Source organism: Thunnus albacares, chromosome 1 (assembly GCF_914725855.1).
Source record: "Thunnus albacares chromosome 1, fThuAlb1.1, whole genome shotgun sequence".
Lineage (NCBI taxonomy): Eukaryota > Metazoa > Chordata > Actinopteri > Scombriformes > Scombridae > Thunnus > Thunnus albacares.
The window spans coordinates 30646457-30673118 of record NC_058106.1 but is presented as its reverse complement, the minus strand read 5'-3'; the positions used below and the strand labels follow the sequence as shown (position 1 = coordinate 30673118).

Below are 26662 nucleotides of genomic sequence, written 5' to 3'. Positions count from 1 at the left end.
TGAAAAAATATTCCAATAGAGCCCCAGAATATAAATATAGACCTTGAAATGTGCATTAGACGTCCCCCTTAATTCAAACTACCTGTTGTTTTTTTGTTTTTTTTTAAGTATAAATATACTGCACATCACAATATCACTAAAATACAGACAATATTTTACCTCATCTTGCTCCAGTAGGATGAGTCGAACAACTACAATGTTGATTGCATTTCCAATACTTGCATCTCGGAAGAGACCCGCCACCTAAAACACACACACACACACACACACACACACACACACACACACACACACACACACACAAATCATTTAAACATTTGTATGTCACATGATATTTAAGACAGCTGATAGGTCAAAATGATCCTAATAATAAAATGTATACAATTTGTAGGCGGTTGATTTATAATTAGCTTTATTACAAGCATTTTTATATGGTGTGACCATGGCTAAGAGAAACCAGAGGCAGGTAAGTGGCTGCCATGAGTTATATGTGGTAGAAACTTCAGAACACTTCAGATAATCAATCCAATACAAAGACTAAAATAAATTTAAAAAATCACACTCATTTTAAAAGATTAGATCAAGAAATAAATAATAAACTCAACAGTCAGACCCTTAAAACAGGTTTTTATATTTGAATTGAAAGAATGCTGTATTTCTATTATGTCAGAGCTATTACTCTCCCATCTGATTCTATGAGTCATTTAACAACTGGATTTCCATTTTCAGGCCAATGCACATGCTTAAAGACATTTATAAATGTCCTCAAAAAGAAACAATGAATGAAATCATTTCCTTTTCAGAAACATCTTGTTCTCTATTTGGATATTCTTTATCTAAATAGAGAACATTCTTTCTTTTTATGCATCAAGAAATTCACAAGATGACTTGAGTCATTCAGAGGAATCTGTTTATTGGGGATGGAAACAGCGAACAACCTCAGACTACAGAGATTAGACACGGTTCATGTAGTGCAGCATTTTAATAACAACACAATTTCTCCAAATGTAAACTTTTAGAGCTGTTTATTCCACCAATTATTACTTAAAGGCATAAGAACCCAGACCTTAAAGGGCCAACACTCTCTAACAGTGGTCACCAACCCTGCTCCTGGAGATGTTTTAGGTATCTCCCCGCTCTACCACACATGATCCTAATTATCAATTTGTTATCAAAGCCTTGATAAGCTTCAGCTCCTTGATAACAAGTTAATAATCAGAACCAGGTGTGTTAGAGTGGGGAGATAACTAAAGCATGCAGGGTAGTAGCTCTCCAGGAGCAGGGTTGGTGACCACTGATCTATAATTAATGCTTGTAATTATGTCAATTTAATCCCTTTTATTTCTGTAATAGTATACTAGTGAAATGTCAACATTTGTTATGTAATAAACCTTTTGCTGAGTTTAGTTTGAGTCACTGCAGTTTAGAGACTTTGAGAGTTTTAGAATCAGCACAATGTACCCTATAATGAGGGTGACTCACACTTAAAGTAAAATGTCAGAACAAATCCCCTTTATCAAAATCACATGGTGTGCTAAGACCCTATTTTCAGTTGGTTATTTCACCAAAAACTTCAATGGTATCATTTAAATTCTGCATTTTTACTTTAGTTTTGTAAAGCCAAGGTGTCATGTGTGGTTATACCTGCAAGATCAAGGTCAACGTATTGAGAAATGAGAACTGAAAACCACGAAACAAAGTCTGAGGTGAAAGGCCTTGTTAAGTACCTTTCACACTGATGAGATGCAAGATGATGAGCATCACTAGCAATTAACTCAACAAAGACGTCTTCTCAAAGCAGCACCAAGCTCTATCTGTTGATCCTTTATTATAAAAGGTCTTATTACATGCTGTAGGAACTGCCCTCTGATTCTGTAGCATGCAAATCAGGGAATAAAACCAACACTTCTCTTACTCCAGAGCACACAGCTAGCAGATCGGATTATTTTCTATTCAACCTTATCAGCATTTTATCAGAAAATGTTCTTGAATTAAGACTGACAATGCCGATCTTTTGATGTGGTTAACAGACAAAGAAATACAGTGAAGAGCTTTCTAACATTTGCATTTCTAACCCAAAACAAAGTTGAAATGGGGAAGACATGGGTGGAGCTGGAGAAAAAAAACTTCAAATAAGTAACAGAGAAATGATTGAGTGCATTAACTACAAACTAGAGCTGCAAAGATTAGTCAATTAATCAATCAGTCAAAAGGAAATTAATCGGCAACTATTCTGATAATCAAATAATTGTTTTAGTAATTTCTTTAAGGAAAAATACCAAACATTTGCTGGTTGTGGTAATTAGGATGGGAGGATTTGAAACTTTTATATGTCATACATTACAGTTAACTGAATATCTCTGCATTTAGGAGTTTGATTCCTGGCTCCTCCAATCCGCATGTTGAAGTGTCCTTGGGCAAGATACTGAACCCCAAATTGTGAATAGTTAGTTCTCTCTGATGGACAGATTGGGACCTTGCATGGTAGCCCCTGTACCCATTCAGCATTTGAATGTGTGTGAATGGATTTATGTGACACGTAGTGTAAAAGCGCTTTGAGTGGTCGGAAGACTAGAAAGGCGCTATACAAGTACAGTCCATATACCATTGACCATTTTAGACAGCTCAGACAAAAGAAGACATCACTTGGTCTCTGGGAAATTATAATTTTTCACAATTTTCTGACATTTTATAGACAAAACGATTAAGCGAGAAAATAATCATCGGCGGATTAATCTATAATGAAAACAATCGTTAATTGCAGCCCTACTACAACCATAAGGATGCTAGAAAAGGGACGACTGTAAAAGTGTCAGTAGGTAAGAACTAGTTCATTTTATGGATACCCCCAGCCAACAAAAATGGCAATTTTGTGCTAAAAAGACTTTAACTTTGGAGGATATCCACTTGATTTGACTTGTTTAGATTTGTTGAAACCTCATATTAGCTTCAGATAAACTTTGGTATCCATTTTTACAAAAACACACTATGACCATGTAATCTTAACATCCTCAGTTTGAGTCACGCTAGGGACTTTTGTTGTGTACTATCCCCTAATCTCTTTTCCCCTGCATTTCCTGTCATCTGTCTACTGTCTACTATCAAATAAAGGCAAAAATACTTGAAAAAACACTGTCATTCATGCAGTTCATAAGTTTTCATTTTCAGTCATTCATTAATTTCCTCATTATGCATGAAGCTCCTGCTTTACAGCTACAGCACAACGCAACAAATATCTTCAGGACTTCACTGCTTGACTGAAGCCAACATGATCCTGCAATACTTTCTCAGTGAAATACAATACTATGTTTTGTTATGGTCATGCCAATAAAGCTATTTGAATTGAAATATGCTGTAAGTGGTAAATATACAGTACAGTTAAGGAACTGTACAGTTTGATGCCAAGGAGCACAAGAGAGCATCTAATAAAGCAATAAAAATGCTTGCATTTATAAAGAACCACTGGAGTCTGATGATAACTCACTCACGACACAGAGTCGTAGAAGAAACACATAGTTAATACGGGGCAGACTCCATTCATTCCTCTTAATGTCAGGCAAATCGTCAACACACTAAAGCCTCTGTACAAGTTGTGTAACTGAGGCACTTCAGACTGAACAGCTTTGAAACACATAAAAGACCTGATTCATAAAAACTCTTTTTATGGCCCTTGTTTCTCATAGTACAGTAGTGTTCATTCACAGATATTTGTGGTGCACATTTTGTAAATGAATCAACTTTGCAACAATTTTTAACGCTTCTCAGTGGCATTCATTTTGTTTTAAGTTTATTTTCTCTTTATTGTTTATCATGTGAGTAAAAATAGAGCAGCAGCTATTTTAAGCTCTTGGATTTTTTTCTCAACAATGTGCTGTAGATTGTACAAATTTCCTCTCAATCCACTTGCTGTACAGTTGCACCTAGTCCTTCAGATAAAATGTGCTTTTTAAATTCACATTGTATCTTTCTTTATGTCATTTTGGTCTGCTTGTTTAACATAAAGCTGTAATAAAAATTCCAGAGAGAATATAATAAATTATCATGAGATCAACATGTGAAAGTGAGTAGGGAGTTATTTTTGGGAAAGGGCTTCCATTTGTTTCTGCTGAGATTTACTGTCCAGGCTGTAACATGTGTGTGTAAATCATAACATACAGTAGAGCAGGACAAAAAAAACAAAAAACATGAACTCCTTCTGAAGTTGAAAACTTCAAGACAGCGTCTGCGATGAGACAATGGAGCAGCTGGTGGTTGAGGAAGATGATGCCCATACTTATTGTTTGGACACGGTTAAGAGGTTGTTTCCCTTCATGCTGAGCAAGATTGTTTTCACAAAAACCAAATCATTTGGGGTTTCAAAGTTCAAAGCCTGAGTGTTGAGGACTCAAAAAAAGAACCATAAGAGGAAGTGGGAAATAATGGCAGCTTCCTCCGTGTATTATTGTCTGTTAATCCGTGAGCTTCTCTGTCACTGAATTCCTTTTCCTGATGTTTTGTCCTCTGACAGCCCTTCCAGTGGCTGTGGTCAGAGCAGATGTGCTGTATTTTGGAATAATCTACTTATGTGCTAATCAATAACAGTCAAGGAGTCAGTTTACTTAACCCCCAAACTAGGAGGTAGTGATAACATTGTGATTGTGAAAAGGTGAGGGAGTTATGCTTGAAAAAAAGATGGACAAGAAGAGTTTAATCCATCCATTGTGTTACCTCACACAAGGATGGAAAAACTGAAACAGGATCTGGTCTCAAACATCGGTGTTACCGAAAACATCTGGTGGAAGTTTTTCACATATCCTGTAACTCAGTGTTAAAAACATTTAGGAGGATTTTTTTTTTTTTATTAAGTTACTCAACAAAATACTGTTAAATAAGTTTTTTAGCAACAGAGCTGTGGTTCACCTGCAAATATTTGTTTTTAAAACTCAAAGCAGCTCTATTCAAATTGCTCACTGATGCTTGCTGTCATATCATTAATTAAAAATGCTGCAGGGTATTTATTTTGTGGCTCTGTGATTCACTCCCTAACGAGTCTGTGTGTTCAGAGTTTTAACAGAGTGAACATATGGCTAAGCCATTACTTACCATATATCAATCAAAAATGACTGGACTGGATCTGCAGCCTTTAAATCAGCTCGCTCATTAGTTTCACTTTAGTTTTAGGGCGTAGATCATTAAAACTTTTAGCATTATGTCTTTTGTTTAGTTGATTAACTAACACACAACCCAAGTTGAGGGCACACACCCATGTGCAGTATCCCAGTTCTGATTATATGTGGGATATGATGTTGGCATGAAACATACTGAAAGTAGAATAAACTGGTTATTTCTGATTTGTAGCGGTGTGAGCAAATAAAGCATGGGTCACAAAAAAAGTGACAGCTGACAGTTTTAATGAATGATAGCTAATTAGTGAAAGCAGATGTCAGCCTGTCCTCACACAGCGTCAACCTGAAGACTCCTCTCAAACTCTGGTGTATATAAGTGCCACCATTGGGTTTATTTAACAATATAAAGTGCACATATTAGTGAGACAGATTTTTAACAGTATTGTCTGAAATTAATTAGAAAGGTTTTCTTCCTCCTCTTTGGCAACCCTTAAGCTGGTGTCACCCTAGCTCACCTATGTTTAAAAATGGTTACCTGGCAACCTCACAGTTATGACGGATTCCAGGAAGTCACTGCAGCTGGCCGAGAAATAGTTCCAGCACGTAACACTAAACTTTTGTTTTTTTGCACGAATTAAACAAATGTGATAGAGCATGTTGCTGTGGTGTGTTGCTGGGTGTATTTTTTTTTTAACTCTGCAGAGAGACAGACTAGCTGTTTCCTGCTGCCTCCAGTCTATATGCTAAGTGAAGATAATCGTTTCCTGGCTCGATCAAAGTGGTATTGATCTTCTTGTCTAATTCTTGGCAAGAAATCAAATAACGGTTTGTCTACACAAAGCGCTTCAGCCACGTTTGACATAACAGATTCACTCATATTGTAATCAATACAACTGTCTAAATGTGTGTAACCACAACTGAAACCATATTTTTGCACTTCAAGTCTTAACATCTTATAATCTTCTGTTTTATACACATAACTACAGTGTCACATAAATCTCAGCGCTGACAAAACACAGGAGATCTTAACTGTGCTAATGTCTAAACAGATTAAAGCATACTTTAAAAAAAAAGACTAATTGTACACTATTATCAAGTGTTTTGTCATGCACATAGGAAGAATGCAATAACATACACGTAAAGCTGTATTGTTTATGCGTATAACTCTTGCAAGAATACTGAAGTACTACTTAAAAAATGTACTGATTAATAGAGAACTTGAGCTGCTGCTGCTGCTAGTTTGCTGCTTACGCTAAACATCCTACGTGGACATTGTGGAAGTGTATTTTCCAAGATGTCGTGCGCTCTGTGTTATAGTGAATGCTTGGAGAGGATCCAATGTGTTGATAAAACTACACTTCAACCAACAGATTGTGATACACGAGACTGTCATGTTAATGTGAATGTGACACACTTACAATGTTCATGACAGCAAGGACGTAGCTTTCCACAGCTTTGCTCCCGTGGTACTCCACCATTTTTGGGTCGGCCACCACCAGCGTTTCCACCCACTTCTCTTTGCTGACTGAGCGAGGACGAATCCTCCTCCTTCTCTGCTGACGGTGCTCCCAGTGCTCCCGCTGTCTCTCAGTGTCTTCAAAACTTTGATGGGAATCTGGAGATAGGAGACAGAAATAAACATTTAGTACTTTCTTACTTGGGCACGCTGTGTGCCAACGTAGCACAGCAGGTTTGACTTTAAACTTGTCGCATACAATATACACTACTGTATATACCTGCTTTTCTCAGCAGACTAAAGCAACAGCTAAAAATCTTTATATAAAATATTAAAGCTGAGAAATGATACAGTGAGTGTTATTCATATTGCTTACAGATCCCCTCAGGACATGTACTGAGACATATAAAAATACTCTGCTTGGAACAATAATGTGTGTCTGACATGTTTTTTCCACAAAAAAAGTATAATTACCACGTTAAATTCCTTAAAATGGTATCAACTCCCTCTCCCTCATTGAAAATATCAGAATCTATGAATATGCAAGTGTATTCCAGTTAAAAAGTTAAAGCCCTGGACGCAAGATGTCTCCTATTTCAATGAAAAGTCCATTCTCAGTGTTTGTGCACTGGAGGCTTCAAGTTCCCACATCACACTTGTGTAAATTGCATACTGGACCAGGATTGGCTTCCAAACTAGTTGTGATGTCAGAAATCCTGCTTGTAAGCCCATCCCTTGAAATCAGATATAAGATGAATGTGAAAACAGTCTTCCAGCATTAAACTCTGCACGCACATTATTTTGCACAATGAAGTTCAAAAATCCAACTGAAGGAACAAGAAGAAAAACATGTTTTTCCAGTGGAGGGGGACTTAAAATAAGAAATGATTAATAAAAAATAATTTAAGAGGTTGATTAAATTTTTAAGAAATTTGTTGGAGAATGTTTGCACATTTTGAATAACGGCACATGGTTGTTTTGTCTGTTTTAGCCAGATAAACACATCCAAATGCAACATCCTACATAATTACAGCCCACGGGGGTCTCATGGAATAATCTGCACTGTCACCTAAAAACCAAAACACTGTGCCTTCAATACATTTCTTATTTATTGTTTGTTTTTCTGTTCCTGTTCTTTTGTTTCTCTTATTTTATTGTAATATTTAAAACGGCCTTTATGCTCTGATAACTTATGCTGTATAACTAATCTATACCTGCAGTATGACTCATGCTATGGTAATTATGCTGATACTTGAAACTTGCTCCATTTTTTTTCTGTGAACACTTTCCTTCACATCAGCTGGTTCTCATAAAAAATAAAAATAATCTAACATCTGAGCCTGATCAGTCCTTTGAAAGTTTTAAAACTGATACATAGTCAAACAAAACACCATTGCACTGATGCCAGAAAGAGACAGGAAAGATTTTTCAAAGTACATCTTGTTTATCTCTCTAGGATGCTCAGTTTTCTTTCAGGGTCAATTAAGCCCACTCAGAATTTAAAGTAGCTGATGTATGAGCTACTAAAACTTTAATGTTTTTCTTTTTCTGACCTCTGGAGATTATTAACCGGGAGCTCATGACAAAGACAAGAAAATTCGATCAGTCATCAGCTTCATTCTCATTATTCAGTGCTCAGTGTCTTATAAGCATAAGTAGCCCACATTATGCTAAGTCTTATAGTGGATAAGACTTGGCATAATGTGGGCTACTTATGCTGAGTGATTCTCTTATGTGCTATCTCATTCTACATTATTACAAGAGAAGAAAGAAACAGTCAAGAGGTTCAGTTTTGAGTATTGTCAAACTTTTAAGTGTCATTTTCTATATGGTGGTGTGACTGAGTATGTGTGTGTCTGTGTGTGTGTTTGAGGAAGGCGGGTATTTACTTTCAACTCCACAGGTACCGTTGGCAGCTTGTTTCCCTGAGATGGGCTGCACGACTGGACTCGAGGAGGTGGGGTACGTGTGGCGTCTGTAGATGGCGTGCGCCTGTGGTGCCGAGGTCTTATGGTTTGATTTCTCCAGAGGCTGAATAAAGAACTCTTGATCCGACAACTTGAACATTCCTGTCTGAGGAGAAGAAGGACTGCAAGTCAGTTTTCTCTTCATTTCTCTAAATATTTCATTAACTCTTATAATTAGGAGCAGTACAGGAAGAGTTGAAGTGTGAACTGTTTCACTGCTTTACCAAAGCTGGTCAATATTTCATAAGCACATGTTAGCAACAGTATTTTTCCATTAACTATTGACCTTTTGTCACCATAATGTAGAGATACATGTATGTACTGAATAGGAATCAAACACTCTGTTGTCAGAAATTTTATATTTATTATCTGAATTTAAGTCAAACCAACAGGGACTACAACTAACGATTATTTTCATTATCAATTAATTATTAATACTAATCTATTATTATCAATTAGTTCTTTGGTCTAAAAAATGTCCAGAAATTGTGAAAAATATCAATCACTGTTTCCTAAAGTCCAAGACGCGACCAAAAATATCTTGTTTTGTCCCGACCAACAGCCCACAACCCAAAGAAACTATCATAGAGGTCAAAAGAAACCAGAAAATATTCTGATGATAATATATAAAAAAGTTTTAACCTGAGGATTTTGGCATTCGTCCCTTAAAAATGACTCAAAGTTATTTGTCAATTATCCAAATAGTTGCCGACAAATCGTTGCAACTCTGAAACCAACGCAGTATCAATAGATAAAAAAATGTGTGAACCTGTTTTTGTTAAGTTCACCTTCTCTCTACTATTGTCATATGATGAAGTGAGAATGTTTATATGTTACTATGCTGTTAATGCAAACTCATCACATCCTGCAGGTACTTCACAGTAAAAGCCCTCCAGTGAAGAGAAGTGATGATAGCTGTCGCTGTAAAGAAGCTGTAGGTGGTGTCTTTGTCACAGCGTGTAGCTTGGATTTAGTTAGTAAGAAGGGTAAAAGCTATTTTCAGACATTTTTGTTAGTGGATTTACACAAGGAAACCTCTCAATTACAGCAACACAGGTCAATCTTAATTCCCCAACACGTTATCAGGGTAAGTAGTTCCTTTTCCAATTCTGCAGCTGCCTTAGCTTCATGCTGAACTTATCAATCACTCTGCTGTCCTAAGACAACCTGTTATCAATATAAAGTATACTAGTTCAATACTAAAAATAACACAAAACAGAGGAATCTTTCCTTCTTTGCATTTTTTGTTGAATTGCAAAGTTTTATACAATAGTTTGTCTCAGTTGTGTTACATATTTTGTATTCAAAAGTTGCTTGTAAATGATCAAAATATCTCTTGAAAACATAATGTGGAACCGTACGATACTGACTTATCCTGAGCACGCAAAAAACAAAATCAGCAAGTTACAGTGAAACAGTAAAAACAGCCTGGTTTCCTGAGAACATTTCTATTGATGACATCGAATGGCATTGGAGTAATTCAGTTTCAGTGGCTCAAGTGCCACCTCTCACTGATTATGGTCATGCAGCTACAGTAGCAGTAGTTCAGGGTGTAGCTGTGACAGGGGGCAAGATCACATATCACAAAATTTACTGTACCACATTGGCACAGTGCCAAAACCAAATTCCATTAGCTCCCTCCTTTTTCTGTTGTCCATCCTTGCCCTATATTCAATTCCCACCCACCTTAAGTCTCCTATTTCCTCTCCCTCAGCTGTCTCAGAGTCACAGGTGCCACCAGTGACCAGACAGCAGGGTTGGTGCAACTTGTGCACCACATGGGTAAAGTCAAGGGAAGCAAGAGTCTCACACATTTAGATTGCTGTGGAGCAGCCCCCATTCCTGCTTATCCCTAGAAATAAATCAAACTTCTCAGCTAAACCCTTACACTGCCTCTAATGGAGCAACTCATCCTCAATTATAAACAGTGGGATTAACATCTAAAAATGTAGGATCGACTAAAAGCAAAAAACTCCTGTTGAAACTGTGACATATTTGCCCTCATCTATGAAGTAATTTTACTTTGTTTCTGTCTGTCTGCATGCATATATCAACCAAAATGAACTGAAACCAACACCAGGCTGTGAACTGTCAGTTAAAGGTTGTTGCGGTTAAGAGGACACCAGGCCCAGATTTCACCACCCAGCTCAAGTGAAGTGACGCCGTGCAAGACACCAGAAATCAGGTGAAGCCCACATCCTGTCTTATGTTACTGTAGCTCATATCTCCTTTTCTGCCTCTGCCACGAGAACAAAAAAATCTCAGAACCTTCGGATGTAAAACTGTAAATGTACATGTAGGACTAGATGTGCTGACTGTCTATTTCTATTTGTCATGTTTTGAGTGTCTTATGTTGTTTTAGTAAATGTTCCTATGATGCTGTGAAAAGTCAGTAATCACTGAACTATCCTGATGATGTCTTACAGATTATCTGATTTTCTTTTCCTATGATTTGTACTTTGGTATTGTGGTATTTGGAAGTCTGCACAACTTGACACCGCAGCAATTTATGTTGGGTTTTTTTTTTCTCATTATTTATGTCATATGACTCATGCTTTCAGCATCAATACACAAGGAAAACACAAATAAGATATTTACTGTTGTTATTACCACATTGCACTAAGGAATATAAATTGATGTAACGTAATGTTGTAATGATCCCACACCTTCTTAAACATCAAATTCAAGGACTTTTCAAGGACTTTTCCAATTCCCCCAAATTCAAGGACCCAACATGGCATAGGTTCAAGGTTAATTACTGTTACAAAACAGAGCTTTTATAATGAGAACTATCAGGCTTTACAGAAGCTCACAGACTATGTGGTCTCTTGCCTTTACAGTACAGCAAAACAATATTCTATTCTTGCACAAAATATATGAATTCAAGCACTTTCAATTACCCATTTCTATTTATGTGTACTTTCAAAAACTTTCAAGGCCTTGATTATTTTTCAGGTTCACACATTCTTTCTCAAAAAGATGCAGAAAAAATAGTTGTCACTTCTAGGCTGGATTATTGTAATTCCTTGTTATCAGGCTGCCCTAACACGTCTCTAAAGTCTCTCCAGCTGGTCCCAAATGCAGCTGCACATGTACTGACAAAAACTTGAAAAAGAGATCATATTTCTCCCATTTTAGCTGTGCTGCATTGGCTTCCTGTAAAATCCTACAAAGCTCTTAATGGTCAGGTACCATCATATCTTAAAGAGCTCATTGTACCCTATTACTCCACTAGAACACTGGTCTCCCAGAGTGCAGGCTTACTGGTGGTTCCTACAGTCTCCAAAAGTAGAATGGGAGGCAGAGCCTTCAGCTCTCCTGTGGAGCCATCTTCCAGATTCGGTCCGGGGGGCAGACACCCGCTCTACCTTTAAGAATAGGCTTAAAACTTTCCTTTTTGATAAAGCTTATGGTTAGGGCCGGCCAGGCTTGCCTTGGACCAGCCCCTAGTTATGCTACTACGGGTCTAGACTGCCAGGGGACTTCCCATGATGCACTGAACTCCTCTCTCCTCCTCTCCATCTGCATGTATTCATGTACCATTACTGCATGTTACTAACTTGGCTTCTTCCTCGGAGTTCTTTGTGCTGTCTCATCCGCAGGAAACCCCAGGATCCGGGCTGTGAGCCTCTGCCGCGGGGATGTCCTTCTCAAGCAATTGCTGCTATTTGTTATTGCTAGTCATAGATCTATTAATTATTAATGTTGTTGCTACTATTATTGTTATTCTGCTTCTCTGTGTGTGTATACCGTCCCGTCCCCCCACCCACCCACCCACCCACCCCTCGTTAAAGAGGAGTTTTTCCTTACCACTGTTGCCAAATGCTTGGTCATGGGGGAATTGTTGGATCATTGTAAATTAAAGAGTACAGTCTAGACCCGCTCTATGTGAAAAATGTCCTGAGATGACTTTTGTAGTGATTTGGCACTCTATAAATGAAACTGAATTGAACTGAATTGAAAATTTAATTGAATTCACAAACTTTCAAGGATTTCAAGGACATGTTGAGTTATATACAGTTAATTAAATGACTTGTTAAGACTGTTTTCCATTATGTGCCTTGCACTGCCTCTGCTCTGTAAGTAACTGTCATACCCGCACCGTGTTTGTGTGTTCTGTGAATCTCTGTAAATGTCAAGTTGCATCCGCACCACTGTGACCAACAAAACCTCTGGAGCACTTATTTTGTTTTATTTCAGTGACTCTGCATTAAGTTCTCATGTTATTTATTTTTAGCCTGACACAAATGTTGCAGCAATGTGGCATCCCACCTCTTCAAGGAATAAATTCCAGATTGTTTTTTAAGCAAATGCTTCAGCAAAAAATATTGAGCTTCTGCACTTTTTTGTGGTTCAGAAAAGTAGCACCACACCAAAGCTTTAGTCTGACACTGATACTTTCATTGTATCACTTTGTTACTGTTGGACAACAACAACAACAACAACAACTATTCTGAGGAGAATCCTTTCCTTTTAAGCCAAAAGCATTTCATGTACACAATATTTCAGGTAAAAAAAAAAGGAGGAATATTGATGTGATATTTTGGGATAGACAACAGAGTGTTGTGCACATTTTGTAACTCAGATTGCATGATTGACATGTTTTGGTTGACTAATTGATCACTTTTGATGAATAAAATGAGAAACGCTTTGTCCGCACCATTAACCTGGTCCTCATCACCATCTGTGCATCCATGTATGAATCAAAAGTGCTGCTGTGCATCCCAACAGGATGTCTGATATTAGCTCTTTAGTGTACGACAACAGACTTGTTTACTGCTTTTCTTTCATGTTGAGGACACTTGAAATGTGATGACAATACTAACTGCAGATGCTTGAATACCTTGTAATTCGTGTTGATAAAAATCAAGCAGTTTTGATTTGTAAAGACAGAATGCAAATTGAAGGAAAGCACAATGCTTCAAATGTATCATCTAAAAATAAATGAACAGATTGGACAGTAATGGTTCTGAACATATTGTGTTTGTAAGTGGTTGATTATGAATAATCTTGATGCTCGCTAGGAAACTAGCAACAGGGTCTGTGTCTGTGTAGTACTAGTGCATTACATACTGTAGCAAGCTGCACACATGATAAACAATAAATGGGAGGCGTTTTGGTACATGTATGCTAATATGCTAAGAAGAGGAATATTAATTACTCTGACACAAAAAAACAAAACTTTTTAAAAGGCAAAGTGCAGTTCACTGTGTTCGTTTCCATTCATTTTAGCAATCTGATTAAATTAAGAAGAACTTGATGAGCACAGGTAGGAGTCTGCTGGATAAATGTGATTACTTGGCCACATACAATATAAACTTAACAGGGTTTATTTATGTGGTTGAGGAAAGACTACGAATTTGCATGACAAATCGCTGTGGGATTAATGGGCAGCTACATGTATACATTGCTGTTTCCAATATCATTCAGTCAAAGGTCTGACTTAAAGGTTCAATATGTAGGAATCAGAAATTCCTTCTCATTAGTGACACCTGTGGGCATTAAATAACCTGTAGTCAACATCCTGTGGCTTGCACGCATGCTCACTACTGGAGGTGATGTCTTTTTCCTCGCTTCTCATTATTACATAAAAGATCTCTAACATTGTATTAGAGATTGTTGTGTTGTTTTGCACCATCCTGACAGATATGTGTCCCTCCCATTTCTTTGGAAAACAGCATGGCTCTATGATCTGTGGATTCCCAATACCCTCAGTAATCAGTTGCAGAAGGCTGTGATGGGAGGATGCTGATTCACTAACATGAGTGTGTATTTACGCTGCCTCTTATTCTGTGCATGATTATGTCGATAATCACCCTCATTGTCATTTGAGAAAATATGTGTTTTTTCAGACTGTACATAAAAGTGAAGAAGAAAACCGGTTGATTACTCATTCTCTTGCTAGAAGTTTAACTAAAGGGAAAAATAACAGACATAAAGTGACTGATATGAAGGTTTTTACATCATAGAGTTTGAATACTTATTACTCTAATATTTAATTAGGTCTAAATCCCTATACACATATATACGTAAGTACTTATACAGTAAGTGTCCCTGTGATGGCCCCTGTGGTGTCGTATGAGAGTTTGTATCTGTTTCTAATCTGCGTCTCTCCCCTGCAGGTGACTGATTGCAGTAACTCTGCACCTGGGCTCTCCTTTTCAGACACCTGCTTGTAGTATTTTGCTCTTCGCATCCATACACACACTCGTACATTTACATGCACACATCATTAAAACCTCACACATAGCACTGATTTCACTGACATCCACACACCATACTTAAATTAGTTATCACCTCTTTAATTCCGTTTAATTGGCACCTAAAATCTGTTTTAATTTGGTGATTTTGTTGTGACTTCCTGAGCCGGGTCATGATAGTCCCCACTAAAGATTACTGATTACTGAATTACTGAAATTTGAATATGACATCTTTTAAACCTTATTATGACTTGAAAGATAAAGCAGATGGAGATTGGCTCTCATGCTTTAGAACATTTATGAGCACACACACATACTTCATCACACTTACTACTCATCATGTACACCTGCTCGTAAAACAGCCAGCTCCTCCAAGCTGCATTTCTTCAGCTTTGTATATAAAGGGTGCAGACAAATATGTCAAAAATAGCCAACAGTCAAAAAAAAATGTTTTCCAAAGGTATAAAATCTGGGACATGTCATCTCCTCCAAAATGCCTCCAACAGCAGGACAGAGAATCATCCACAGAGACACAAAGAATCCGCAAACGGTATAAAACTTATCAGCAGGCCTTTCTCTCCTCATATGTCAGTAGTATTTATTACTCCTACATCAAAAAAAAAAGTGTGAAATGTGATTAGTTACAGACTAGAAAAAACATAAATGCAAATCTTAAAAATTTGCCAAAAAGGCTCTGGATAATCTTCAAGAGTGTTCTGGCAAATGTTCTACCGTGCAGTATCTAAGTACTTTGACAGTGACATAGTTTTCATAGGTCTGTGTATTCCCTTTATGGGTGTTTGAGTAACATTTATAGGCTATTAAGTGAGCAGTGTAGGATGCGCAGCCTTTCTGATACAAAATCCCTTAATTTTAGGACAATAATCTGAAGCAGGCGAGGAGTTTTTAAAGGCCCAACAGTTAAATGGATATAACTGTCCACGTCAATCACCTGACTTCAATCCAACTGATCATGTGTTTCACTTGCTGAAGACCAGACTAAAGGGAAAAAAGTCAGCAAAACAAGCACGAAGTGAAGCAGGCTGCAGTACCGGTCTGGCAGGGCACCATCAATGTGGATACCATGTGTCTTTTGATGTCTTTGATTTGTAGGCTTCAGAATGTGAAACTCTGCAAAGGATTTTGAATCAAATATGAAACAAAATGACACTGATTGGGTTTATCTTTCTTGGTCAAACTACTGTTTAAACTGGGGAGGATTAAACTGTATGTTAATTTGCGCTTGTATTCTTGGGTTTGAACGCTAATTGACCTCCTTGTTAAATATACCTACTCAGTAAAACAGCCAGCTACTCCAGTGAATCATGCAGCTGCAGCTTAATATACAGTATTGAGACAGGGTCAAGATATTCAGTTTCTTTTCAATTATACATCAGACTTGGTAAGTCATCTATATGACTTTAATTGGGTATAAATTGGTGCAAGATGTGGTGGTTCCAGTCTCTCAGTAACACACTTTTTGTTTGAGAATTTTAGTGCACTATAGCTTACAGATTTCAAAAAGAAAGGTATGATGAACAAAAACATGCTGTTAGTGATGCTTCTCTTGGTGGAAATGCTTTGTTAGAAGTTCCCAAACCAAAGACAGACACATGTAAGCTAACAGTGGTGAGACTGTGTCTGGTTCCCCTTCTGTCAGCGGAGATGAAAAACATGGCAGTTAAGTGGGCAAAGAATCATGGAAAATGTGTGTAAAAACAACGACCAATCTCCAGAACGTGGGCCGACAAATTTCTTGTGACATGAGAAAAGTAGGACAAGCATAATGTTTTAACAACATGAATTCATGCATATATCCTATATTGTCTCAAGAGTGGGCTGTGTTTCCTTTGTACATATCATGTTGTACTGAAACTTTGCTGCTGAACAAGTGCTTTTTTCCGGCATCTCACTGAATCCATATCTCCCAGAACTCAGGTTGTTCGGGACATGACTGCACACTTTCCAGTGTCAAGGCCTGGTTTACTGGTGTAGAGAAAAGTGACAAATTGCAAAACAGACTTCGTCCTCAAGGAATTATAACAGACTCCTTATTGATCTCATCCCAAACGAACACCTCACATGATGCCTTTCCCTCTAAAGGGGAACTCCATTGATTTTACACAGGGGGAGTACTATTACATGAGGAAAAAGTTGTATAAAGCCTTTTGTGGCTCAAGAGGGAGTTGCGTGCAGTCTGATAAATTGCCTAAGTTGACGTCAGTTGGGGCTGGAGATTACAAGTTTAAAAATGAAAAGAATCTAGGGTGTGGAGTTAGAAAGAAGTGAGGTTACCAGACCTCTGAAACCCAGTCCTCATCTTTGCTTGAGGCTAGCAGCTCGAGGCTACATTTGCTGCTACATGCACCTGAATTTTTACAGTCACAAGTCACGTTGCATTATGATGTAGGCGCCAGGTTTCGACAAGGAAGAACAATGCATGGACAAAAAAGATGACATTTCTGGCTCTGCTGCATCGATTTTTTTTTTTTTTTTTTGAAAACAGTCCATAATGAGTCTGATAATTTACTAGAGTGCAATGCTAAATCAGTAAAGCAATGTTTATTTGCTTGAAGTGTAGTGGGCAAAACAACAACTAACTGCCACCAGGGTTCACTTTACAGATAAATATGGTAAAGCACAGTGAGTGTAAAAAGAAAGGCGAAATATTTCATCTGTAATGTTGCCTCATGGGAAGGTTTTACTTTCCAACATAAATTAGTATCATCAATATTAAATGCATTATTAAGAACACATTTTACCCATGTGGTGAACTGTGTTAATTCTGGGCGTGAGTTAAAAGGATAGGTTTGGGTTTATTCAAGTCTGTCTTAATTCAACACTGATGTGCACTTATGTACGTGGAAATGGATCTTGGTTGCTGTAGCAAATTCTTACTCTCCTTACTGACCCTGAAGCTATTCCCCCTTGAACGTAATACTACACTGTAAAAAATGGAGACCAATCCACAGCCCTCGTTCTGTGAGAAAATACATTCCAAAGTTCAGTTGATGCTTTTATGATGCTTCAGCAGTTTGAGTATGCTAACTCGAGCCGGTATCTTCCAAAGTTACAGTCTATTAAGAACTAAATGCCCTTTTTTTGTTTCAGCGGAATGAAACTCCTCAACGAGCTGAGGCCTCAGACTGGCCTCATTTTAGCTTCAACCAAATTCTCGAATACATCTTTGCACAGAACAAGATTAAACTGTAGATTTTGTCCCTAATCTCTTACGGTGTAGTCACATTCTGAAAAAATAGCTTCAGGGTCCGTCTGGTGAGTAGAAATGATTCCAACGACCAAGACCCATTTCCATTTTGCATGTCAGTATTGTATTAAGATAGAGTTTAAAAAAACCAAACCTATCCTTTAATCTCTGAAGTGAAGCCGGTGAAACTGGTTCACACAGAAACTGTATGTAATGCAGCTCTCTGGATATGTGTACTGTATGTGTTAAACTTGCACATTACCATGTCTGCTTAAAGCACTTTCGCATTCTCTACTGCTGCTCACACTGGGCCATAGCAACTTTTGATGGCTGCCTAACTTTAATAGTCAAAAGACATGCGAAGAAAGATCTCTGCATTCACACCCTTGTTAGAGGTTGCTTAACTTATTTTCCAAGCAGCACATTCAGATTCTTTTCATTAAAAGCATTCGGCCCACACCTCCGAGGTAGCCAAGATTCTGACGTATTGATTTATCTAAGAATGATGAAGTCCATGCATCAAGCCCATCTGTGTAATAAATTTGCTATTTTGTTATTTTGTAAAATCAATACACCAATGAGTTTGTAAAAAAATCAATGATGATCAAAATAAAATCGCATACTGTAATAATCTACCAATTCAGAGAAAAAATGAGAAATGGAGAGTGTGTGTGTTTATGCTACATGGAAAAAGTTTTGATGGTCCTGGACCATATATAATCTGGCACAATATTACTGTAACATTGTGATATCCATTAGCTGTCTAAAAACTCTTTTCTTCATGAACACACGTGGCAGAGCAGAGCAAAAATGGCCGACTGCATTTTGCACAAACAGTCTGTGAATACCGGTGAGCAGGTTTTGGACTATAGTTTGGATGCCTGCTATGCAGATTTACTGCAGCAAGTGTTATTTTGTTCTTCAGCCACAGATAGAGTTACATGGTGAGTTCGGAAGTGCAACAAACATCACTGCAAGGAGAAAACTGTTTTTGTATGTGTGTCTGTAAATGCTCCACCGCCTCAAGACACAAACTTCGAGGAGAAAATCTGTAGTTATAACAAATTGTCAGACATTTCTTGGCTGGAGTGGATCTTATGCAAGGCGAAGGGGAAGTCTGAATAGCAGACTCATATGCACCTGTTTTTGAAAAACACATCCAGGGCGTCTATATCTTGCAGCATGAACCTTGAGTTGTCAAAGAAGTCTGGGGTCTGAACATCGGTGTGCATAGTTTTGGTATTAACGCCTCATTATACACACTTAACTCAGCTGCCCTCTGTTGCACATTTCTAATCAACTTGAAATGCACTGAATTACAACTGCAAACAGAGATTAACAAAGTAATTTCAAATAGTTTGTATATAATCCACTCACCAGTCCATCACAGGTACTTATTGCTGCGTTCCCTTTAACAGTGTTCTCATCCCACACTTCCCCTAAGAAATGGCACTGGGAAGATCCAGGAGGTTGGATCTTGGCCCCATCCAGGCCACCGTACCTCCTTTCCGTCAGGAAGCCCGGAGCGAGCAGGTGTGGGTTGAGAGTGAGGTTAAAGTACAGACTGTGTCCGCCATGCCACAACTGGTAGAAGACACGATCTAAGTCTACTGGTTCCTCTGAGGCTTCCCGGCGCTGTACACGGCGAGCATGATGAGACAGGAAGTTGGACAGGAAGTGACCTCTGGCATCCACTCTACTGGGGTGAACCACTTCATACATAGGCAGATCCTGCAGAAATCTCTCTGTCAGAGCCATGGTGGGAAGAGAAGATGTAAAAGAAGATGGGTTATTAAATCATGGGACAGAGGAGGATAATTAAATAATGAATTGGCTGTTAAACTGTAAACAAAACTGGGGAAATTCTTAACAAACCCATCCGTCATTTTTATGTTTGAATACAGCTGCAGTGTATACGGTGTCTGTCAGAGTAACGGTAACACAGCTTCAAACTGGATTCTTGTCTACTTTCCTCTTTTTACTTTTTACTCTGTCTCATGTGCAGCAGGATTGATAACGTTGGTGGAAGTCATCCCTTTAATAAAAACAATACTACTTAATTTCCTGTGATTTGAAGTAGCTGAATCAGCAGCATGAAAGGCAGCGTGAGAAAGACACACTTTTGTGAGAAAGAGTGCAGAAAATATGTCTTAAGAGGAGGAATTATAGTCTATAATCCATACATACATCTCCACTGTTTTGTTCAGAGGAAATTAAGTCTTGTACAACATTACACATCTGTTCAATTTAGTTCAACACTCTGAAGAATCCACATTTTGGATCAGTATGAACATTCAGTACACCTACGCACAGAGGAAAAAATTTGATGTGTGTCTTGCACTTAAGTGCCATTTGTGAACCATGTGTGGTACCAAAATACACAGAAAGAACAAAGGATGGTGCTGCAGCAGCAGTTTCAGGATGTGACTCTCATGTAATCATGAAGACAGTTTTGCCTTTTATCCAACATCAAGATGTTTAATGCAATAACCAGAATATATTCTATTATATTGCAAAGTAAAATCATGTTTTAGGGCTCATTTTCTATGTGAATTTTTATATTAATATAATATTTGCACATAAAGAAAACACAGTATTAATGGCCAATGGCCAGTATTATGGCCAATGTGAGTCTGCCAAAAAAAAAAAAATCACAATAATATTAGATGTCCAAACAACAGCTGTTTCACGATAATGTCTCATTTACTCTACATGGCTCATAGTATAAATAAGCAATCCTTGTTGCATAATAATTTCCAGACATGCTGCCATTGTGTAATTTGTCAGGAAGCAAAGACCTGCTCCTTAATCCACACAAATGCCGTCATTAGCCTCACGTCAATCACGAACAATGAGCGGAATGCAAACAATGATTTAATGATTTTATGACAAGGTAAGATGAGGTCTCTCTGCATTCAGCATTGCACAGGACTATCTGCAGACATATTTTCAAGAATACATCAGTGCACAAAGATCAGAAAAACAAACTCTCATGTTTTCAAGTTTTTAGTTACACCCATTAGTCAGGGGTCATGAGTCTTAATTCAACCTTCAACAAAGGGTAGTATTCCTAAAAAGGATTTGATTTATTGCAAAAAAAATTGCTACCATCACTCAATCAGCACGACTGGCTTTCTCTGTGTGTATTTTACATGAAGATCCAGGTCCAGAGCATTTCAACATTTCTAAATATTTCCCAAGTAAAACCTAACCTTGTAGGGTTATGTGGCCTTGATGGAGCTGAGAGTTTTCTAGTTGCACATGTGAGGAGTCTTTTTCTGAAAGGATTTCATAACATGTAAATGATTTTCTCTCATCTACAATGATTCCAGTTAGTGTTTTAAAACAAAATACACATAATTATTTTTGAATTGATCAGTAGTGCTGCCACTAACACATATTTTCATTATCAACTAATCTGCTGATTAATTTGTCAATTAATTGATTAATCATCAATTAAAACTCACTAAAACATCATAAAACGGGGAACATGTCCAGCACAGCAAATTCTCACATTCGAGAACCCAGAGCTATCATGTTAGGTGTTTTTGCTTGAAAAAAATGACTTAAATGATTAACTGATGATCAAAATAGTTTCAGATTTATTTTCTTTCAATGAACTAATCAATTAACCAACTACTTGTTGCACCTCTAGTGATCAGGTTCCTATTAATGCACTTCAAATATAAGTTGTCAAATGAATATGGTATTAAGATAGCTGCTCCCCCTTTCCACATTTACTTCTGGAACTTAATTAATATGGTTATGCAAGTAAAAATTCAAACAAAAACCCTCACAGATCCTCCAAAGTTGTCATCATGAGGAAGCCTGTGTTGTAGTGTTTTTCTATTTTGGGTAGATAGCTTAAAAATAAAATTTGGGATTCCAGCACCAACATTTATCACCTGAAACTGATAGTATTTGGGGGAGTTGCCTCCCCTCAGTGACATATCCTTGCCTACACTGCCTGAAAGTGCTTAGTTTTTCCTCTCAAGTGCACACAGCTGATTTACACCGGATGAGACAGAGTGCATCCAGACTCCTTGTTCTGCTTGTTTCTCCAGTCTCAAGAGAGCCCTAACTTGTTACATCCAAGCAATGAACTAAAAGGAAAGACTGTGATGATGAAAGTGCAGAGTGTATTCTACAATACATGAGAAGATAAATCCACTTATATGATGATAACCATTGGGCCTGACAGCTGAAGAGCTGTTTTTCTTAGCAAACTAGAATAGAAACCTACTCCATTATGAGAATAATAAACACACCCTGCAGATTACCAAAGTGAAATTCTGTTTCCTGCCCTTCACTGGTGAGGTCAGGGGTCAGTGTCAGCAGCAGCACTATGCTGGGATTCTTCGCTTTGCTCAAGGGCACTTTAGAAGGGTGGATGGGATTTGAACCTCTGATGATTCAATGGAAAGAAGGTCTCTCCAGCTCCCAGACCAAGCTGCAAAACCTTGGACTTAATTGCTACAGTCAGCCCAGAACTCTGTAAACACAAGTCACAGCTGGCCTGCCCTCCACCGTGAGGACTGCTGGCTGAATTAGATGCGCTGTGGAGCAAATGTGCACAAGAAAAGCGGCCACAATACCAGAGAACGCGGCAAAATACGGATGGATCCTTGAATTCAAATGTGTTAAAGACTTTGTTTTCAAGCTCGACTAACCTGTTTCATGTGATAATCCAAACGTTTTGCAGCTTTCCAGGACCGTCAGAAGTGCGATGCAGAAGTGAATGAAAGAAGCTCCGTGAAGCCCGCAGTCAAAACGGGTCATTTTGTCAGGACGGTAGCCTATAGTTAATAAACATTTAATGCTTTTCTAACACCGAGTCGATTATAATTTCAAATTATTTCCATTTGGGCTGGATGCACTTTTCGCTTTGTTGCAGCCACTTAAACTGTGACAGTCCCAGTAAACTTCTTCAATTTAGGCCTGAACATCGTCTGCCTCCACGGGGCGGTTTTGTTGCATTCTCAGTCTTTTTGGCTTGTTTGTATTTCGGTGTTAACGTTTGCTTACGAGTAGCTGTCCCCTCTGTGCTCCATCAGTCTTCTCCCGACAGCCAGTGACAGCTTTAAAACTTTCCCCTGCAAACTTTCGCAGAGCCACCCCCACAGATGGGTGGACTTAAGACAATAGGCTATCTTTCAGTCGGACTAGGGGCTTAAAGGGGAATGCTACTCCAAGAAATCGGATATAGCGCTGCGATCCAATTGACAGTCGCATCCAAAACTGAGGTCTTTTGGGTTCTAGATGGGTCAGACGAGGACCAGTTTTGATATTGTTGCCTTCACTCGGAGGCAGAGAAATGATTACAGATCAGATGTTTTGTTTTGTGCAATACTACATCTCTGCTTACAGAATAAATAAACAAGTCCTCTCCAGGGGACACAGTGAGACAAAACCTTCACAAAGTCATGCACGAAACTGTGTTCGAGGGCATTAAGTTCAGTGAGGTTCGTGATGTGAGAAATCTTTGGAAATTGGAACTGCATGCAGTCATCTAAACACAATGTCTTAAACTTATGATGATTTAAACCGATCTCTCTCTCTCTCTCTTTTTAAAAGTTGTTCAATTAGCAGTTTGCATAATATGAATCACACTTCAAAAACTATAATCAAGTCTATTGAGAACATCCACATGGACGCTAAACGGAACATGACTGTTTTACCTTATCTATCCAAGCTTAGTGCCCCCTCTAGTGGGAGAATGGAGGCACTGTGGACCACTGATGTATGGGTGATGCATGAGGATCCAATATGAGTTTAGATGCACATCGATTCTGATATGTTACAATAGTCTTGATTTCTTATAAAGGTGCGAGTAGTTTTGTGGCACACACACTTAAACGCACACTGTTCTTGGTGATGATGCTTATAAACATGGGAGAGAATAACTATATTTTACTGCCAAACTGAAATAAGGTGCACATATAGCAGTGTAAAGGGGATGAAAATGTAGTTTAATGTAGTCTGCCTTGAGTTTGACCTTTATATGTCTGAAAAATTCAAAAACAGTCAGTATTTTCCACTTTTAATCGTTTTAATTCTGTCGCCTGGTCTTAGCGTTTCATTCTTTCTCTACCTTTTCCTTTTTTATTAGTAGTGCTCACATTTTTCTCATAATGTTTGATGCTTTGTCACATCTTAATTCCTATATTTTAATTGAATTATTATGATGAAAGGTCATAAATGACTCCAATGGATGCATTTTACGTACGCCTTACGCACGGTACATTATGTCGCAGGCTGAATGAGTTGTCTGGTTGGGAAAGATAAATATAAATTCATGTGAAGCCCCAACAATAAACCAGACTCCTGGGTTTGCTGCTCGATTCGGGATGCTTTAAGCGTATGTCTCATCCGACCAATAGTGGCTCAGCAGCGGAGCGACACACTTGTATAAAAGCACAACCTGGGCCAGCTGTCATTCTCAGAGGTGTGATGAAGACGACAATTCATGATTGTTCATTGAAAGGAGATAAATAGCTTCGACACTTTGGCATGGGGTGTCCGGGTTGTATTTTGGTCTAACCTGTGCGCGCAGTAGGAAGCCTAGTCTCCAACTTTAAAGATGGATGAAATATTTAACCACAGTGGAGCAGTGAACCGAAGTTCGCCCGGCGATGAGAAGTTCAGTTTCGAAGACATCGATGTCGGCGCAGACGGCACCCCCATCCTGAGGATACTCATCTCTGTGGTGTACTCTGTAGTTTGCGCAGTGGGTTTGGTGGGGAACTTGCTCGTCTTTTTCCTCATGAGGTTACGACAAGGTCGAAAGAGGTCCACCATCAATTTTTTCATCATCAACTTGGCAATAACAGACTTCCAGTTCGTGCTCACTTTGCCCTTCTGGGCTGTGGACACCGCGCTGGACTTCAGTTGGCCGTTTGGAGACGCCATGTGCAAAATCATCCTCTCAGTGACCGTGATGAACATGTATGCAAGTGTCTTTTTTCTCACTGCCATGAGTGTTACTCGTTACTTGTCTGTCGCCTCTGCTCTGAAGAAAAAATCTTACAGAAGGTCACGGTGTGTGAAGTGGGTTTGCGCGGTGCTGTGGGTGGCGGCAACCGTCGCCACAGCTCCAACAACTATCTTCTCCACTGTAACGGTGGTCGCTGGAGAAAAACTCTGTCTCCTCAAGTTCCCAGAGGGGCACGACTGGCTCGCCCTCTATCATATCCAGAAAATCTTGATAGCTTTTATCATCCCTATGCTCATAGTCTCTGTCAACTATCTGATGCTTCTGCGCTTCGTGAGACGTAGAAGTATGGACAGCAGCAACCCCAAACGGAGATCGAGAGTCACCAAATCTGTTGCTATAGTGGTTTTGTCTTTTTTCTGCTGCTGGATGCCAAACCATGCCATCACCTTTTGGGGCGTCTTGGTCAAATTTAACGCAGTCAACTGGGATAAGTCATATTACATGGTGCACACCTATGTGTTCCCTGTTACTGTGTGCTTGGCGCACGCAAACAGCTGCTTGAACCCGGTGCTTTACTGCCTGATGAGGCCAGAGATCAGGAAGATGCTCAGCGGTTTATTTTGGAGAGTTTCCACTCCATCCACCAACAAGGGCTGCGCGACGCGTTCTTTTACGCAGGGAGAAACTCAGGGAGTCGTGCCTCTCCAAATTATGGACAATGGAGAGTACACGCTGTCCATCATAGACCGTAAAGGCTTATCAAGCTCCAAAAAGATCATACACGCCTGATAACTTCAGCCTGGTGAAACATAGCTGCTGCTTTATAGGTCTGTTTTGTCCACCTGTAACCGTCATTACTCGTGCGTAATGCTTTCGCTAGCGTCCCAAATTTGAACATTTGAACACATTGTGTGGATACACATAGTGTGTTTGTCATCATGACATGGGATATATATGACAAATGTAATGTGGCTTTTATTGAATTCCTGCAAAGTTAGCCTACCTGTAGATTCCGTTGAGAGAATAAACCAACGTGTATTCAACTTCTTTCTTTTCTCTCCTTTGAAGTGCGGTTGCAAGCTATTGCCCCTTGTAATGTTAGTTTAATTGTATTGTTTGCCTTTATTTGATAGTGAGAAGCGACAGAAAAAAAGAGTGACTGCGACAAATGTGACACAAGGGAGAAAAACATCCCCGTCACACGGTGCATTTTAGAGCAGAGTCCTGCAGAAGACTCCCAGCAAATCGTGGTGGGATTATATGATGTAAAAGCGCCTACAATGGAGTTGGAAATTAAAATAGAATCACAAGGTTGATTACTATTCATGTACAGTCTGTAAAACCTGTCTGTAAATAAAGTCATTTTCTATCTGAGGTATTAAGTGGTTGTTGTTCTTTAACCCTTCTATTCCCTGCTTTTATACAAAAAACTAGGCTGTAGACGTCATGTGGGTGTAATTTGACAAAGCATCTTAATTTCTGAGGCATCAATAATGTGGTAAAATGATAGAAGATTCTCATCTGTAATTCATATTTTAGTATAAGCTTACATTATGTATATATTATACAGTATATTGTCACATACGCTTTTCTGTCTTCAATCATTGCTTTTATCTGTGAGTTAGTGTCATGCATTCACCATTGAGTTTGACACTTCAGCCCTGCACAACAAAAAACAAACTGAGAAATACTGCTCACCTAGATGGAGGCGAATAATGGATCAAATAAGTATATATTCATTTAGCTACAAATTCCTTTTCATCATGTGTTGCCTGCACTGCTATTAATGTAG

The 26662-nt window shown here is 38.7% G+C and overlaps 2 protein-coding genes across 2 annotated transcripts in view; one reads left to right on the top strand and one right to left on the bottom strand.

Annotated features, from left to right (window-relative positions):
- Positions 1 to 23402, bottom strand: part of LOC122984305 (A disintegrin and metalloproteinase with thrombospondin motifs 7) — a 91124-nt gene extending 67722 nt beyond the window's left edge. Inside the window, exons 1-5 of the mRNA XM_044354670.1 lie at positions 22607 to 23402; positions 19314 to 19681; positions 8451 to 8634; positions 6524 to 6720; positions 160 to 243 (exon numbers count right to left, since the gene is read on the bottom strand). Of these exons, the coding sequence (XP_044210605.1) occupies positions 160 to 243; positions 6524 to 6720; positions 8451 to 8634; positions 19314 to 19681; positions 22607 to 22715 (942 nt within the window). The 5' untranslated portion in view covers positions 22716 to 23402. The remainder of the gene's footprint in view (positions 1 to 159; positions 244 to 6523; positions 6721 to 8450; positions 8635 to 19313; positions 19682 to 22606) is intronic.
- An 880-nt stretch (positions 23403 to 24282) lies between these two features.
- LOC122988660 (relaxin-3 receptor 1-like) lies at positions 24283 to 26222 on the top strand. The gene is made up of 2 exons (XM_044361144.1): positions 24283 to 25697; positions 26004 to 26222. The coding sequence occupies exon 1, from the start codon at positions 24517 to 24519 to the stop codon at positions 25657 to 25659; it is 1143 nt and encodes a 380-aa protein (XP_044217079.1). The 5' UTR covers positions 24283 to 24516; the 3' UTR covers positions 25660 to 25697; positions 26004 to 26222.
- Positions 26223 to 26662: the final 440 nt, after the last annotated feature.

Excerpts from the sequence above, each read along its gene's own strand:
- LOC122988660 (XM_044361144.1), top strand. The coding sequence starts at position 24,517 with ATGGATGAAATATTTAACCACAGTGGAGCAGTGAACCGAAGTTCGCCC.